Source organism: Perca fluviatilis, chromosome 19, assembly GCF_010015445.1.
Source record: "Perca fluviatilis chromosome 19, GENO_Pfluv_1.0, whole genome shotgun sequence".
Lineage (NCBI taxonomy): Eukaryota > Metazoa > Chordata > Actinopteri > Perciformes > Percidae > Perca > Perca fluviatilis.
Genome location: NC_053130.1, coordinates 30,250,441 through 30,267,392, shown reverse-complemented (window position 1 = coordinate 30,267,392; position 16,952 = coordinate 30,250,441). Strand labels below are relative to the sequence as shown.

Sequence of the window (16,952 nt, the reverse complement as noted above, 5' to 3'; positions counted from 1 at the left end):
TAACTTAATTGGAGCTACATATTTCAAGGATGCAATACCGGCTTCCCAGTCCAACCCTACAAGACATCTCATTACATTTATAACTTTTTTACACTTATCCACAATATTTTTAATAGGATCTCTCCATGATAATCTGGAGTCAAAATATACTTCTAAAAAAAAAATGCCCCAACTGTCTTTCCCTTATTTACATACAATTTCAATTGAGTATGTTCTCTAATCTTCTTTTCTGTGAAGAAGATTACTTTTGTTTTTTGGATTCTGTTATAGAACCTTTTTCTTTTTATGGTTGTGAGGCAATAATTGCAATATATGGTCCTAAACAGAGAATACACAGTGGCAGAATACCTGAGCACTGTGACCAATCCAAAACTAAGGAAATCCTTGACTCTGTACAGGCTCAGTGAGCACAGCCTCGACATCGAGAGAGGCCGCCACAAGCACCCCTGGCTTCCCAAAGAGAACAGACTGGTTTGCAGGTGGAAACTACCTGCAAACAGTTCCAAGATATCAGAGATATTTATTTTCCACACAATACCCAAAAAAGGTTTTGAAAACATGACTAATACCAATAAACCTCCACACCTGCTGAGTTAAATACAGCAATGTGCAAACACAGCTGCAACATGTGAGCTGATTTGACAAGAAAAGGACGTCCAAAGGAATAAAACCACCATGAAGACTGTCAGTCATCTTTGTATTCCTGCACTGACCATCTGTGCCGATCCCCGTAAATAGACACACTGTACATACTAGGGCTAGGATGATATGGTTTTCTTTTGATTCAATTCTTTCACGATACATGGGTGCCGATTCAATTTGTATTGTGATTTTCATTTATTGCGATTCTAGTAAGTATTAATTTTTTTTTAAAAAACTACATAACATTTATTTTCTGCATTTTGCTGAAAATGGATATGATGTAGTCGCCTTCAGCGGTACAGTTTAAACAGAAAATATTTAGGTGAAACATTGGTAAAGACATTAATAAAAAATAGGCCTATTGATTCTAGAAAAAAAAGACGATTTTTCCCCCACCCCTAATAGTCTACATACATACAGAACACCTCGAAAAACCTTGGCAATGTTTTAGTTTACACAGTTCTCACTTATTTGTATTCATATTTTTTAAATGTCTACACTTTTCTATTTTTATCTTAAGTTATCTTTACTTTACTATAGAGATAGATAAATAGAGAACTTAAACTGTTATCCAAATAGTATTCATCTACATCCTGGAAGAAAATTGCTGTGTTTTAAAATCTAAAATTAAAATCTGTAAACCTGTAACATTAAATATATCAAGTATATCGATTACAGTATATAGGCCTTTTTGTATTAGTTCAACTTTACCTATTTTCATTTGTATAGGCCTATTTGACCACAGTGTTGCTATGTTAGAGAGCTAGTCTAGATCTTTACTTATTGTATGTACATTTTTGTTTTTATTTCACGCTTTCTTTGGCAATGTAATTTCCAATGCTAATAAAGCTCCTTTGACTTGAATTGAATCAAAGTGCAATATATAGGCCTACAGTAAATGGCGGTGTGCGCCTGTGGTGTTACTAAATTTAATTCGAAGAAGAAGTCACAGTTCTTCCTGTTTGGTTTGATACCACCACATCCATGTTTGATGCCAAGCGGTCATGGATTGATTATGGTTGATCCGTGGTTACAAGAGGTCTGCCGATAGGTGTATTTGCTGCGAGATGTTGGTAGCTGCTGGTCGTGTGACGTTATTGTTCAGATGTGTTCGACCCGTATTCGCTAAGTATGCGGTGGCTCCGTCATTATTTGGTGCTGTTAGACATAATAGCGGGATAGAGCTACCTGCTGGAAGCGTCAGACGGATCCAGAGTAGAGCACGCAGCGGCACGCAGCACGTCACTACAGGTCAGTGTTGCAGGGGATTATATTTGTGTTTGGTGAAAAACTTGTCGGTACACGATCCGTTCTACCTGCACGATCCGTTCTGCACATGCGCAAGATATTACTGTTTACGACCTGCACGATCTGTTCCACGCTAGCCTACGGCCCGGCTCCACCGGGAAGCTAACGTTAGTTTAGCTAACAGCTAATTCGTCTAAAATGACGTTAAGTCAAACTTAATGGGAAAAGCAGACTACAGCTACATTAAGACTTTACAGTAATAACAATAAAGACAAGTATTGAGTAATTGTATTTTAAATGAGCACAAGTAAAGTAGAACTGACGTAACAGCTGTTATATATGTTAACGTTTATTTTTACGTTTTATTTTGAGGGTCTTTTAAAGTTATTACATGCTGTCTCAGCTAGCGGTTTGCCGAATTAGCTGTTAGCTAAACTAACGTTAGCTTGGCTGTCGACCGGAAGCGGAACTAACGTTAGCTTGGCTGTCGACCGGAAGCGTGGAACAGATCGTTTTTTTTTTGTTTTTTTTTATTGAAATATTAAGATTTACAAACAAACATGGCTGCATAGAACTCGTTATAACCATAGACATAATATAGAGTAGACGCCGCATCGAACGCTACTGCCTACTGGCGCTGACGAGCCGTGGGGCCGCCATCTTGGACCGGTCACCCGCTCCACTCAGTATAATCTGTTTGGCAGGTGCAACGAGTTGTCAGCGCATTTAAATAATCATACCTCAATGAATACCGAACTGATTTTCACGCGGTTTTTTTTGCTGCAAAGATCTTACACGTAGCTATGATACAAGACACATGGTTCGGCGTATTTTAATATTCATAGTGAACATAACTAATATAATATTCTGATATGATATAAGGTGACCAGACGTCCGAGATCAAAACGGGGAACATAATCCCCGAAAAGGAAGAAAGACAGGGACATTTCCAGTTTGACTATCTGACTGAAAAACCTAATGTTGTGTCTTCAAAAACAAAACTGGGACAGAGGTGTTTTTTTCTGTATTTAGCCAGGGACAGGCAACCAAAAACAGGGACTGTTCCCTGAAATTATATGTGATGTAGGATATGATTGGTAGCCTATTTTGCAAATCACACTGTCAGTACCCGATCCGTTCCACCTGCATAATCCGTTCTGCGCATGTGCAAGATAACACGTATGCCATGACGTAGGCGCAGATGATAATGCTGCGTTCATGCCACCTCGAAATAACAGGCACCGCCCCACTGGTTACGTTGTTTCTGCAGCTAGATTCAGTCTAAAATAACGTTAAGTTGAACTTAATGGGAAAAGCAGGCTACAGCTAAATTAAGACATTACAGTAATAACAATAAAGACAAGTATTGAGTGATTGTATTTTAAATGAGCACAAGTAAAGTAGAACTGACGTAACAGCTGTTATATATGTTAACGTTTATTTTCAAGTTTTATTTTGAGGGTCTTTTAAAGTTTACATGCTGTCTCAGCTAGCGGTTAGCCGAATTAGCTGTTAGCTAAACTACGTTAGCTTAACTGTGGAGGCTACGGCAGACCGCTGCAATCAGCTAGCGGTTAGCCAAATTAACAGTTAGCTAAACTAACGTTAGCTTCCCGGTGGAGGCTAACGGGACGGCTATATTAACAGTTAGCTACCGCTATAATCACCTAGCGTCCGCCGAATTAGCTATTAGCTAACTAACGCGTTAGCTGGCGGCTGTGAACATCTTAGCGCGCGCAGAACGGATCGTGCAGGTGGAAGCGGTGCCGTTATTCCAAGGTGGTGGTGGAATGAACGCAGCATTATCATCTGCGCCCTACGTCATGGCATACGTGTCATCTTGCATGCGCCAGAACGGATTTTGCAGGTGGAACGGATCGGGTACAGCAAAAATAAAACAATATATTGATTATATTAGAGTTCACTTGAAGCTTTTAATATTTGTCTCTCTCTGTCTCACACACACACACACACACACACACACACACACACACACACACACACACACACGGGTTGCACGATATTGACAAAATGTGATATTGTGATAGCTATTATGAATATTGTGATATTGATATGAATTAAGATATTTGACAGTTTTTATTCCAACTGCACGAAACTCCCTTGAAACACCGTTACAAAGTGCTTTACAGAACCCAGAGGGAAAGAGTGTGTGTGAAGTTTATCTGACAAAAGACAATCAGAGAAATAATGTACAGATAAACTTCACTATACACAATCTCGAAAACCCAGTGTGAGGCAAAGGAGAGCAAAATTTGGATTCCTGGAGACACACACACGCCATGAGGCTAGAGTTCATGAAACACAAACACTTACAGTATTCCCATATAATGGATGTATAGTGTTTCCAGGCGGTTGTAAGCCATTGCCAGTGCTTTCAGTTTCAGTGTTAATGTTGTCAGACTGATGACAGATACGACTTATTACTATATGTGTAGAGTAAGGTTACGGTACAGATATAAAGCTTAGAATTAGTTCTGGGATGACAGAATTTAAGTCTTGAATTGTCGTGAAACTTTATCTGTTCACACACACACACACACATATTTTAACCATTTATTTATGTACACATGAAGAAAAATGGTACAGGGACAAAAATAATACAGATGCAGTACAATACATACACAAAATCATGGACCAGTGACACACAGCAGGTCTTCACAATATCACTTAACAAGCACAATACTCAGTTCTTAAGGGTAAAGGTAAAAGTAGCACAATACTCAGTTCTTAAGGGTAGAAGTAGCAACGTCTCCGCCATATGTGGATATAGCACAGTACTTTGCAAACCATATAGACTTAGTTCACTGGACCAATAACTATATAGTGATGTAGTTCACTGGACCAATAACTATATAGTGATGTAGGCTACTGTACATTCATGACAACAGGGAGAGGACACCTCAATGGTTTTTGACCTTATATTTTGCTGGGGGGAAATAACTGATGAATATACTCTGTTCCATTCATGTTTACAGTGTGCATGGAATTTATCACTTAATTATCTTCATAGTTTCTAGATTTTAGAGTCCAATTTCTTCAGTGTCTTTATTTTCTATGTCCATACGAGGGAGCAAGGCATATAGGCCTAATATGTAGAGAAGGAAACTCGTCTGCTATAAAAAATTAAAAAATGCGTGGCAGATAATAGCAGACAGATTATATAGTCTAAAAATATATGAACTACTGCTCTTAACTGAAACCATTCAATGAGTCACTGCTATTTGCAAAAACAAACAGTTGTACACTTTGCATTAAAAGCAAGCAGTGGAAGTTAATATAACTAAGGAAATTTATATTTTAGCCCATGAGAGAGAGAGAGGGAGGAACAGAATGAAAGAGATATTTACGCATCATATTCTAGCGTTGTAGAACATTGATCTTCATGGTAAATTTCCTGAGTAATGGCGTATAGCTGACGGCCGACCATTGACAGAAAACCCCGTCGATATGATCAGTCGCGTCCCCGAGGTCCAAAAAACTGCCACAGAACAGACCAAAAAGACGAGAGGAGACGAGACGTAATACATCTCCACAACAGCAGACGGCGCTAATCCGTAATGTTGCCCAAGAAATGAAAACCGGCAGCTGATTGGACGAACGGCGCACATGGGTTTGTTTTCTCCGGGAAATTCAGACCTGGTCATGGCGGCCGTTCAGAATCTGATCTCATATTGTACTAAAATTGTTCACTGAAACGCGGTTTCTGGAAACATTTTGCGCAAAAATAGGCCGTGCAGCAGCTGAATCTGTCTTCATTTCAGATCAACAAAGGTCAGTTTAAAAGATTTTCATCAGATTTTGAGAGCCTCTAGTCACCTCATTCCGCTCGTCATTTCCGGGTGAGTCCCGACTGCCCTGCCGCCGACCGAACATGTCAGGTCGGACAAAATGAACGCCGACAGCCCCCCCGCGAGACCGACAACACCGGGACACACCGAACAGATTTGAGTCACTGACCTCCGCCAGACTGTCCCACGGCCGATAATCGGCCTGATGTGGTCCGGCCCTAACATTATCTTCTGCTTACTTTTAAGGCAAAGAGTACAACTGTTAATTTGTGTAAATGGTGAGTAGCCTAATCCTTGGATGGTATGATTATGATGGTTTCAGTTCAGAGCCGTGGTCAGTTAATGTATGTGTTTGTCGCTACGCATTCAGTCGTTCCGTGATCGTCTGCCTCGCTTTCTCTCACTGTTTTATTACAGTGTTTCTTTTCTTTATACAAATATTGTTGTTTTTTTTTATACAAACAGACAAAAGAACGCACCATACATACAAAGTGAGCAGCAGCGCTTGTGGAAGTATGATGATGTGAAAGTATGAACATGCGTATTCTCCATTTCCGGCATCAGTAAATCTGTGATCGACCTCGTGGTCTTTGATGAGAAGCCGTGGACGCGCGTCTATCTGAATGACTTCAGCCTGACTCGACCTAGTCGCACCTCCTCAGCCTGGCTTGGCCTTCGTGAAACGCACCAAGCCAGGATGCACAGATTAGACTAGGTCAAAGCCTTGCTTTATCAGTTATCCTGGATTTATATATTCTGCTTTTGTGAAACAGGACCCTGGTGCAAGAAAGTACCATGGCGCTTTTCCATTACATGGTACCTACTCGCCTCGCCTCGCCTCGACTCTACTCGCCTTTTTTGGTTTTCCATTACGAAAAAAAGTACCTGGTATTTAGTACCTCCTCAGTCGAGGTTCCAAGCGAGCTGAGGCGAGCCGAGAAGGTGACGTGAAAGCCCTGCAGGCTGCTGATTGGTCGGAAAGAATCGTCACTGATCACTGCATTGCTAGCGACAGACGGCATTTTTAAATAGTTTAGCCAGCGGTGTTTTTTGCTGCCGGAGGCTCCACGGAGAGCTTTCTCCGTAGCATATATACAAGTGTCCTGATGGTTATACTTGTGTGTGTGTGTGTGTGTGTGTGTGTGTGTGTGTGTGTGTGTGTGTGTGTGTGTGTGTGTGTGTGTGTGTGTGTGTGTGTGTGTGTGTGTGTGTGTGTGTGTGTGTGTGTGTGTGTAGCTGGTGAGCGAGGGAGAAGTGAGAGAGTGCCGGCGATTAGCTCCGCAGCGAGTAGTGACTCTAGAGTCATATAGTGAGAGAAACAAGTCTCCCCTGTTCTTTCTGACCACGGTGGGAAATCTGGAGCAGTAAAAGTTAACTATCTTGTTGATTTCATGTTGTTTACGGAGAAGGAGAACCAGGAAATGAGTCAGGGGAAATCATTGGGGGAAATGCAACGCTACCAAGCCAAGCCCACGGCAGTCGCTATGACGACCAGCCACGCTGAGGCGTTACTAAAATCTGCAATGGAAAAGGGACGCACAGTGCGCCGAGTCGAGGCGAGTAGAGTCGAGCAGGTACCATGTAATGGAAAAACGCCATTAGAGTTACTACTGCAGTGCTGGAACATGGACACACACACACACACACACACACACACACACACACACACACACACACACACACACACACACACACACACACACACACACACACACACACACACACACACACACACACACACACACACAGCAGTAAATCCTTCTCTTCTCAAAGCCACTTCCCACTTCTTCCTCACATCTTTGTTCTTGGGAAACCTTCAAAATGAAACAAAGAAGATTTAGGAGAGTCTACACAGGAACATTTCAAAAGGAGGTCAAGCTTATTTTCTTCCTTCACATTTCTTAGAACACTTCTTCAACAAAACTCCTATTTTGATGCATATCTGTTGATAATGAACCAAAGTTGCTTAATTTGTGAATAAGCTTGTTTTGCAAACCAACAGATGTGCTGTTGCCTTTATTTTAAGTAAGTGGGGTGGATATGAGACATGAGAGGTATCTTACTTTTGTCGGGGTGAATTACATGTGAATAATATACAGTGTTGGGCAAGCTGCTTGGAAATTGTAGTGAGCTAAGCTACCAGTTACTCTGCCATGAATAAAGCTTCACTACACAGAAGTTACCACCCAGTCACATGTAGCAAGCTAAGTAACCCAAACACAGCAGTAGGCTGGTTCACTACATAGGAAGCTACTTTAAGTTGTGCTAATTTCACATGACAAGAAAAGTGTAGTTTACGTGCGATACTTGATAAATAAAGGAGTTAAGGTATTGAAAGTTACTTGATTCAGGAAATAGTGAAGCTACCACCAAAATACTAAGTTATAGCTAAGCTACAAGTAGGGACTGCCCAACACTGATAATACAGTCACAACGCTGAAGTTCAGCAGGGACACACAATTTAGATTGCTGATCCTCCGCACACTTTTAGATTTGTGAAAGCTTTATTGTCTTTATGAGAACACAACAAAGGTAGATTACACCGTTTTTTTTTCATATGTAGACCAGGTCCAGATCCAAAACCACAATACCTAGACTTGTCAAATCTGGACTACATTATCCCAGAGAGTGTAAGGAGTCTTAAAAACACAGTTTCATGGATCTGGACCTGGTCCAGTGTGGTCTATGTTTGAAAAAAAAAAAAACAGTAAAATCTACCTTTTTTGCATTTTCACCAATAATAGACAGAAAATAGAATAAAGCTTTCACAAAACCCGTTAGACTCTCTGGGATAGTTTAGTCCAGATTTAACAAGTCTAGGTATTGTGGTTTTGGATCTAGACCTGATCAAATGTGGTCTATATGTGATAAAAACAGTAAAATCCGCCTTTATTGTATTTTCACAAATAGAATAAAGCTTTCACAAATCTGAAACTGTGTTTTTAAGACTCCTTAGACTCTCTGGGATAATTTAGTCTAGATTTGACAAGTCTAGGTATTGTGGTTTTGGATCTGGACCTGATCAAATGTGGTCTACATATGAAAAAAACAGTAAAATCTGCCTTTATTGCATTCTCACAAATAGAATAAAGCTTTCACAAATCTAAAAGTGTGTTTTAGACATAATTAATAATTTACCTTAATGACTAACACTCATTCAATACAGTAGAGGTTCAAAAAACGGAGGATCAGCAATCTAAATTGTGTGTCCCTGCTGAATCGGACAGTTTAAAGTTCCCAACTACTTGCCAACTTCAGCGTCGTAATACAGTCTGTGCCACTTGTGTAAAATTCGCCAATGTTATACCAGTAATATTTATTTTATTTCTACAATAGCATTCTTGTGTCCGTTGTAATCTAAGTCAGTGTTATGGAATATGACTGATTAAGTCTCAGTTCATAGTCGGGTGAACACCGGCCGGTGCAGTAAACATAGCCTAGCTAGCTAGCTGGCTACGATTTCAGTACAGTAATATCAAAAGATCCTTGCTCCTTCTCAACGCTCTGGTAATATTATATTCACAAAATAGAAACAATAGTACGGTAATGTTAAATCTTACTTGTGAAAAGTAATCCCCCAAGCCCTGTTTTCGATGGTCCGCTGATTTGAGCAGGAATATGCTGCACAGTGCTCTGAAATCTTGTTGCTTCTGTTGCTACGCAACTAGGAGTATGACCGGTCCAAGATGGCGGCCGCATTTCTTGCGCCCAGCAGCCGATGCGGCGTCTACTCTATATTATGTCTATGGTTATAACAGAGTGTGATACAAGGAAAATATAGCCAGATGGACCAGCACTTAATACAAACAGGAAATATACATGTAGTCTTAGTAACAGAAGTAAGGATGGCTATTAAGGGACAAGAGACATTTAAAAAAAAAAAAAAAAAAAAAAGAAGGGGATTCCAGTCATTGTTCAGCTATTAAACTCAGTTGGGAAGTGTTTTAGGGTATCATATATGTTTTGTGCTTTAGGACTTTTCATAGTTTTTAAGGATTTCAAATACATTTTAAATTCATTTAAAAAAAAAAAAAAGACATACAATTGTATTAGTACAGAGCTCAACACCCTTGCTTTGCAATATCAATCCAAATGTTATATCGTCACAGGAGAAAGAGGTTGGGAATGAAGACATCTGTTGCTTAACCCATGTATGTATATCACACCAAAATGTCTGTATCACATTACATGAGAAAAACATATGGTCCGTAGTTTCAACATCATTTTCACGGAATGTACATTTATTATCTTCTATACCAAAGCGAAGTCTCAGTAATTCTTTACAGGGGTAAATGTTGTTCATTACTTTTAAATGTGTTTCTTTCACTTTAGGAGAAATAGGGAGTGTTAGATACATGGTTCTTAGTTTAGTGATTGAAACTTTATCAAATTTTTGCAGTATATTATTTTTATTATGCATTTTAGGGTAAAGATAATCAATAAAACAATTTCTAATAAATTGGTTAGTGCATTTTTTATCCAGGATAGAGAACCCTTGAATTGATAGTGGGGCCAATTGTGGTTGTATCGGATAGTATGCCAAAATATTTCTTGTTAGAAGGACAAATCCTTGGGGTAGTGCTTTATGTAATTTAGTAAAATCTGATTTTAAGGGTTTGAAATTATGTTTGATGCAGAACTGTTCATAATTTAAAAATTGTCCGTTGGTATCCATTAAGTCGACCATGGACCATATGCTTCTCCCATACCAATCCTCAAAGAATAGAGATTTGTTGCAGTGCAAAATATATCTATTGTTCCAGAGAACCGATGTGTGGGGTGAGAAGTTATGTACGTATAACATTTTCCAATACAAGAGTATTTGTTTGTGAAACTCTGACAATGAAATAGGTAGTTTGTTAACATTAAAGTCCGCTCTGGGAAGAAATTCTAATCCTCCAATTTTCTTGAATAAGGTCTTTGGAATACAATACCAAAAGGAGTTGCTGTGTTTGATCCAAGATTTTAACCAATTTATTTTTAAGGTTCCATTAAGGCAGTCAAAATCAATAACTTTTAGTCCTCCATCCTTTGTGTCTTTAACCATATTGCTTTTCTTCATATAATGTGGTCTGTTTCTCCAGATGAAGTTTAGGTTGATTTGGTTGATAGATTTAATCAAATTGTTTGGAATGGCATTGGAGTAGGCTGGATAAGTACATCTTGATAAACACTCCATCTTAGTTAGGTAAATTCGACCTAGTATTGATAGGTCCCTCTGTAGCCATATATTTAGTCTTGATTTGCATTCTTTAATGTTATTTTCTACATTCAGAAGTTGGCTTTGTTTTTGGTCCTTGGAGAGGTAAATCCCCAGGTATTTGATTTCTGATTTAATAGGGATATTACAGATGTTTTTCAGTGAAGTGTCGTGTACAGCCAGCAATTCACACTTTTTTAAGTTTAATGTTAGACCTGAGGCTTTGGAGAATTTTTCAATTTTGGCTATAGTTGTTGATATTTGGTATTCATCTTTTAAGAATATTGTTGTGTCATCCGCAAGTTGGCTAATTATTATGTCTGTGCCAAGTACATTAAGTTTTTTAATATCATTACAGTTTTTAATATAGATTGCTAGCATTTCTGTAGCTAAGATGAACAGGTATGGTGAGATGGGGCAACCTTGAGGAATACCCACATTAATCTTGAAGCTTGGGGTGGTACCACTAGGTAATAGGACACAGCTACTAATATCTCGATATAATCCACCAACCCATTTCCTAAATTTGATTCCAAATCCAAAGTGTTCGAGCGCCGAAAGAATAAACAGATGCTCCACGGAGTCAAATGCTTTATAGAAGTCTAAAAAAAGAAGGAAACCATCATCCTCTATTTGGTTTCTATACTCAATGATGTCCATTACCAATCTTATATTGTTGTGGATTGACCTTCCTTTTAAGAACCCTGACTGTGTATCTGCAATAATATTTGAAATCCCTGTTTGAAGACGAGAAGCAAAGATGTAAGTTAGGAGTTTGTAGTCTGAATTTCTGAGTGTAATGGGTCTTCTGTTATCTATAATTCTGGGGTCTTTCCCTGGTTTTGGAATTGAGATGATAACTCCATGTCTCATTGTTGGTGGAAGCACACATGTTTCAAATATTTCGGTAAAGACTTGTAGCAGCAGGTCTCTTAAATCCACCCAAAAATGTCTGTAAAAGTCACCTGTGAGACAGTCGGATCCAGGGGCTTTGTTAAGAGAAAGACGACCAATTGCTGCATCAAGTTCTGTAATTGTTATTTGACTGTCACATGTTTGTTTGAGGCCATCCTCTATTTTTGGAATATGTTTTGCTATGTCCTGAAAAAAATTCTGACAGTTCACGCTAGAAAATTTAGAGCTGTAGAGCTGGCTATAGAATTTCCAGATTTCTGAAGAGATCAATTTTTTATCTGTGACTTCTTTATTATCAATCATCAGAGAACTGATGCTATTTTTTTCCTGTCTTCTTTTTTCAAGACCACAGAAATACGCTGAATTTTTTTCACCCTCCTCTATCCACTTAGCTCTGGATCTAATGAACGCCCCTTGGGCCTTATGACTGTAGATTTCATCTAGTTTAGGTTGTAGGTTTAAAATCATTTGTCTATCGTCTTCAGATGGGTTTGGTTTATTGCAGTACATATTTAACTGATTAATAATGTCTACTTCTTGTTTTTCACTATCTTTTTTTAATTGTTTTACTGAATGAGATGGTAAATTGGCGTATTTTATATTTTATGAATTCCCACTTTTTGGTAGCAGTTGTTCGCTCCTCAGAATTGGCATATTCTTTATATAATTTGATTTTTTGGCAGTAGTTATTTTTGAGCAGGCTGGAGTTAAACTTCCAATATGTGTGTGAGTGGATGTTGTTGCCATTGGGTTTGATCTGTAGTAGAATAACCCTATGATCTGTTAGTGGAGCAGCAGAAATATCAGAGCTAATATCATAAGCTAGCAAATGATTTGCAATCAACCAGTGATCGATTCTGGATTTATAATTGTGGTTTGAGCTAAACCAGGAGTATTTAGATATTTCTGGATTTAAGTGTCTCCAAGTATCAATCAAATTTTGTTTTTCGCAAAAGCTCGTGAATATTGTATTCGGGTGACTTGCAGCGTATCTGCAAGGGTACTTATCAAAAAAATCATCATGAACTAGGTTTAGGTCGCCCCCAATGATAATGTTATCAGTTGAGTGTGTTAATTTGAGATTGTCTAAATGTAAACTAATTTGTTCAAGTAGGTTTCGATTTTCTCTACTAATATTATATCCATAAATGTTGACTAAGATGAATTTCAGACCATCTATGTTTATGATAAGAATCAGCCAGTGACCAAATTCATTTGCCATGTGGGAAACAATATGACCTTTTGAAGTTATTTAGGAGGATGGCAACACCTGCTGACCTTGAAGTACCGTGGCTAAAGTAAGCTTCATCTCCCCATTGTTTAGACCAAAATATAACATCATCAATCTTGGAATGTGTTTCCTGCAAAAAAATTATATTTGACTTCTTCCCTTTACAAAATAAAAAAATACTTTTTCTTTTTGTCATATCTCTTAAACCTCTTGCATTAACAGAAATTAGAGGAATGTTACTCTTTAGACTGAACATGGAACAAAAACAAAAATATGAATAAACAATCAACAACAACGGATTGCTGAACTTACTTAAGACAGCAGTAAAGGTTTCCTATTAAGAGTAGATAGTAGTAGCAAAACCCTGAGAATATGTTTTCATTCAAACTCACTTGTTTTCGGGATTCAAAAGCCCTGGATAGTTATGACTATGGTGAGACTCTTTGTCCATTAATGAAAGCATGAGGGCCCCGGAACATTGCCTTTAGTCCTGCCTTCCTTGCTTGTTCAATTTTCGGCCATACAGCCCTCCGCGCCTCTCTGTCTTCCTTGGTGAGGTCTTCTGCGAAACGTATGTTGAGATCCTTGCAGACGGGGTGAAGTTTGGTGGTCCGCCAGAGTTCGTCCCTGAAGTGGCGTCCTGTGAATTGCATGATGATCTGACGAGGGCGGTTGGTGTCACTCGGCCCCAGTCGGTGTACCGAATCCAGGATGAAATCCATCTTCTCCTTCCAGTGTGGCACAATCTTTCCGATGATATCAGAGATGATTTGTCGTGTGTTTTCGTCTTTTCCTTCCTGTAAGCCATTTACTCGCAGGTTCCACCTTCTTTTATAACGCTCCAACTCTACAGCTCTTTTTTCCACTTCTGCAGCTTTTTTCTCCAGAACTGTGTTCTCCTCTTTGGTTGTTTCACCCTCGACGTAAAACAACTTTTTTGTTACTGTTCTTTACAATCTTTGATCTCGGCAGAGTTAAACTCCACAGCTTTCACAATGTTGGTTAGGGTCAGCGTGTTCTGCTTTAGCTCCGCTTTGAAGTCCTGCATCATGCTTTGAAGAGTGCTGACAGCAGCCAGGATAACAGAGTTAGAGGCGTTGTCGGCATGGGCTTCAGCAGTCACGACGTCGTCTGGTTTTGACTTTTTCAGTGGTGCTGGTGGTTTAGAAGGAGATGCTAAGATTAATGATGCACCGATGTGAAAATTGTGGCCGATACCGATAACCGATATTAATATTGCTGTTATGGCCGATACCGATATTTACCGATGTTGATATCTCTGTACAGAAAACACATTTTTATGATAATCAAATAAGGAACTATTTACCAAAACGCATTGTTTTTACTTTTGTGATTTATTTTAAGAAATCACTGATATTGGGCACCTTTACCTGTGTGCAAAATATGACTGTCATCAGATTTTCAGAAGAAAAAATAAATATTTATATAAAAATAATTTTTTAAGAGGATACAAGTGTGTCCTGAAATCACACTATGAATAAGCCAACCAGCCAAGAGTATTCACAATAAACATCTAACTCACTTGAGTCACTGTATTCTGTGAACATTGTACAACAGTTCAAAACTTTAAAGTACAGTAGTAGGCCTTAAATGGCCAAAGCCAAAAGTATTGAAAGAGGTAAAATGTGAAAATGGAGCCAGAACAAACTGGACTGAACAGACACTGGCTTTTAAAGTCTTCTGAACTGTAAGTACAGCAACTGCCAAGTACTTTAGGGTTAGGCCTAACCCTCAAAATTATAGAAATTGGTGCCTTCTAGGCCGAGATAAGCCAGAAAATGTGTTTTTGGCTCATATGGATGAAAGACACCAAATCCCAGAATGCACTTGCTTCGCTGCTTAGACTCCATTCCCAAGCCATGCCTACCGTTTACAGACCGACAGTGAGGCAGCATTCAACTCAACCCAAATGTGTTTTATTCTCATTTCAACCATATACACGAAACAACATTTCAATGTGGCTCTAATGGTTACACATTTAAAATATATAAAAACGACATACGAAACAGGTGTTTACAGTCCACCAAGCGCTAATGCTAGGATGCGTTAGCTGAACTTTACGTGTGTGTGCAATAGCTAAATGTAGCCGATTATAAACACAGTTGTAAATTTGCGTGAAATGTATAATGATCGGCATTTACTAGTCACAAACTCCCCCAGCAGTTAGCATTTCGTTGGATACGAGCAGCTAATTAAAGCCCGTGTTGACGCAGCCCATCTCCACTCTTACCCGGCGACATGTTTCCACAACAAGAAAAACAGAAGTCTCTGAGCTCGCGACGGGAGTTTCGTTGAAGTTGGATGTAGTCCAGTTTGTTGTCTAATGAGCAGACACTTGCAAGCAGCATTGATGGAACAGGTGGCTGGCTAGCGTTAGCTTTCCACCTAGCTAGGTTAGCTAAACTCCAGCCCCCGTTTGCGTTTCACCGCTGAGAATGTCCCCCCATGATCGCTCCGATCCGGCCGCTGCCCGCTCCGGCCGTCGCTGCTGCCCGCTACGGCCGCCGTGGCTGCTCGCTCCGGCCACTGCCCGCTCCGGCCGTCGCTGCTGCCCGCTGGTCAAACTAACCTGTACGGCAGGCCGCAACAACCTCTTATTTCCGAACATTCATCTCTCCCCCGCCCACCGAGGGCTGGTGGTCTACTAAATTTTCCAGTGTCCCACTTCGCCGGGCAGATTCCGTTCGGCAAAAACAAACATCCCCGCCCCCAGACTCGCTGCTGCTGCTGTTTCTTTTTTTCTGATTTCGGCAGTATAGACGCTGTTAAGCGTATTACTGCCCTCCACAGGTCAGATTTAGATCTAAATTCTCACACACACGTCAAATACACAGGAATGATTCACATCGGCCCTATTCATCGGCCCTATTTTGACATCGGAACGATACCGATGTGTAAAAACAAATGACCATATCGGCCGATATTATATCGGCGGCCGATATATCGTGCATCACTAGCTAAGATGTTTTTATTACCTCTGGTGTTAGTTTCCATCCTTTCAGGACCGCCATAGTCGTGTTCTTGGAGAGCCTTCGATTTAGCATTAGCTTTTGTGCTAGCCATGTTATGGTTCTCAATATATCGTATTCCAGGAGGTGCTCCGGGACACTCACACGCTTCTGAATTATTATAAGAAGTTTCCTACGATTTTACATCTGATATCTCAGGGTGTTGTTGAGTTAAAAGTTCATTCTGTCAATATTCAAGGCTTTGCTACTCTGAGCCATTCACAATGCGTCTGCTCTCTCCGCCATCTTGAGCCGCCCCGCGTGGAACAGATCGTGCAGTATCGTAAATCCTCGTACAACAGAGCATGCGCGACCATTGTGCGCATGTGCAGAACGGATCGCGCATGTGCAGAACGGATCGCGCATGTGCAGAACGGATCGTGCAGGCAGAACGGATCGTGTACCGACAGACCCTTTGCGCGTGACGTCACACTCTACTCCCGCGAATTATGAACGCCATGACGGACTGCGGAAGAGCTATTCTGTAGACTGACGGCAAGTCAAACGACAACGTGTTCGCTGCTTATATACTGTCTATGGTTCGCTGTTCTTGTTCTCACATACACAATCTGCAGAGTAATCCTCACCAACACAAGCATGTGTATGTATTGCCTTTCTGTTTTAAATGACTGATAAATAATAATAATAATAATAATAATAATAATAAAACTTCCTCACCCAGCTAGCTGCCGTGCTAACCAGCTGTTCCTGCTAACAGGTCCCACATAACTATCATCGGTTATTCACTGACCTACATATCCCAAAAAAGCCGTTCCCTTGATCATTTAACTTAACACGCATACAAAAAATATTGGTTAAATTAAAGATGACATGGCACGGAAACTAGCTTCAAAAAGGCCAAACAACTGAATTAAATG

The 16,952-nt window shown here is 39.9% G+C and overlaps 1 protein-coding gene across 3 annotated transcripts in view; it reads left to right on the top strand.

Annotated features, from left to right (window-relative positions):
- The first annotated feature begins 1,596 nt into the window (after nt 1-1,596).
- Nucleotides 1,597-16,952, top strand: part of tk2 (thymidine kinase 2) — an 87,268-nt gene continuing 71,912 nt past the window's right edge. Inside the window, exon 1 of one of the 3 annotated variants that reach the window (XM_039783192.1) lies at nt 1,597-1,893. In XM_039783192.1, coding sequence (XP_039639126.1) covers nt 1,710-1,893 — 184 coding nt within the window. In that variant the 5' untranslated portion in view covers nt 1,597-1,709. The remainder of the gene's footprint in view (nt 1,894-16,952) is intronic. The other 2 variants (XM_039783193.1, XM_039783194.1) reach the window with 2 other exon arrangements.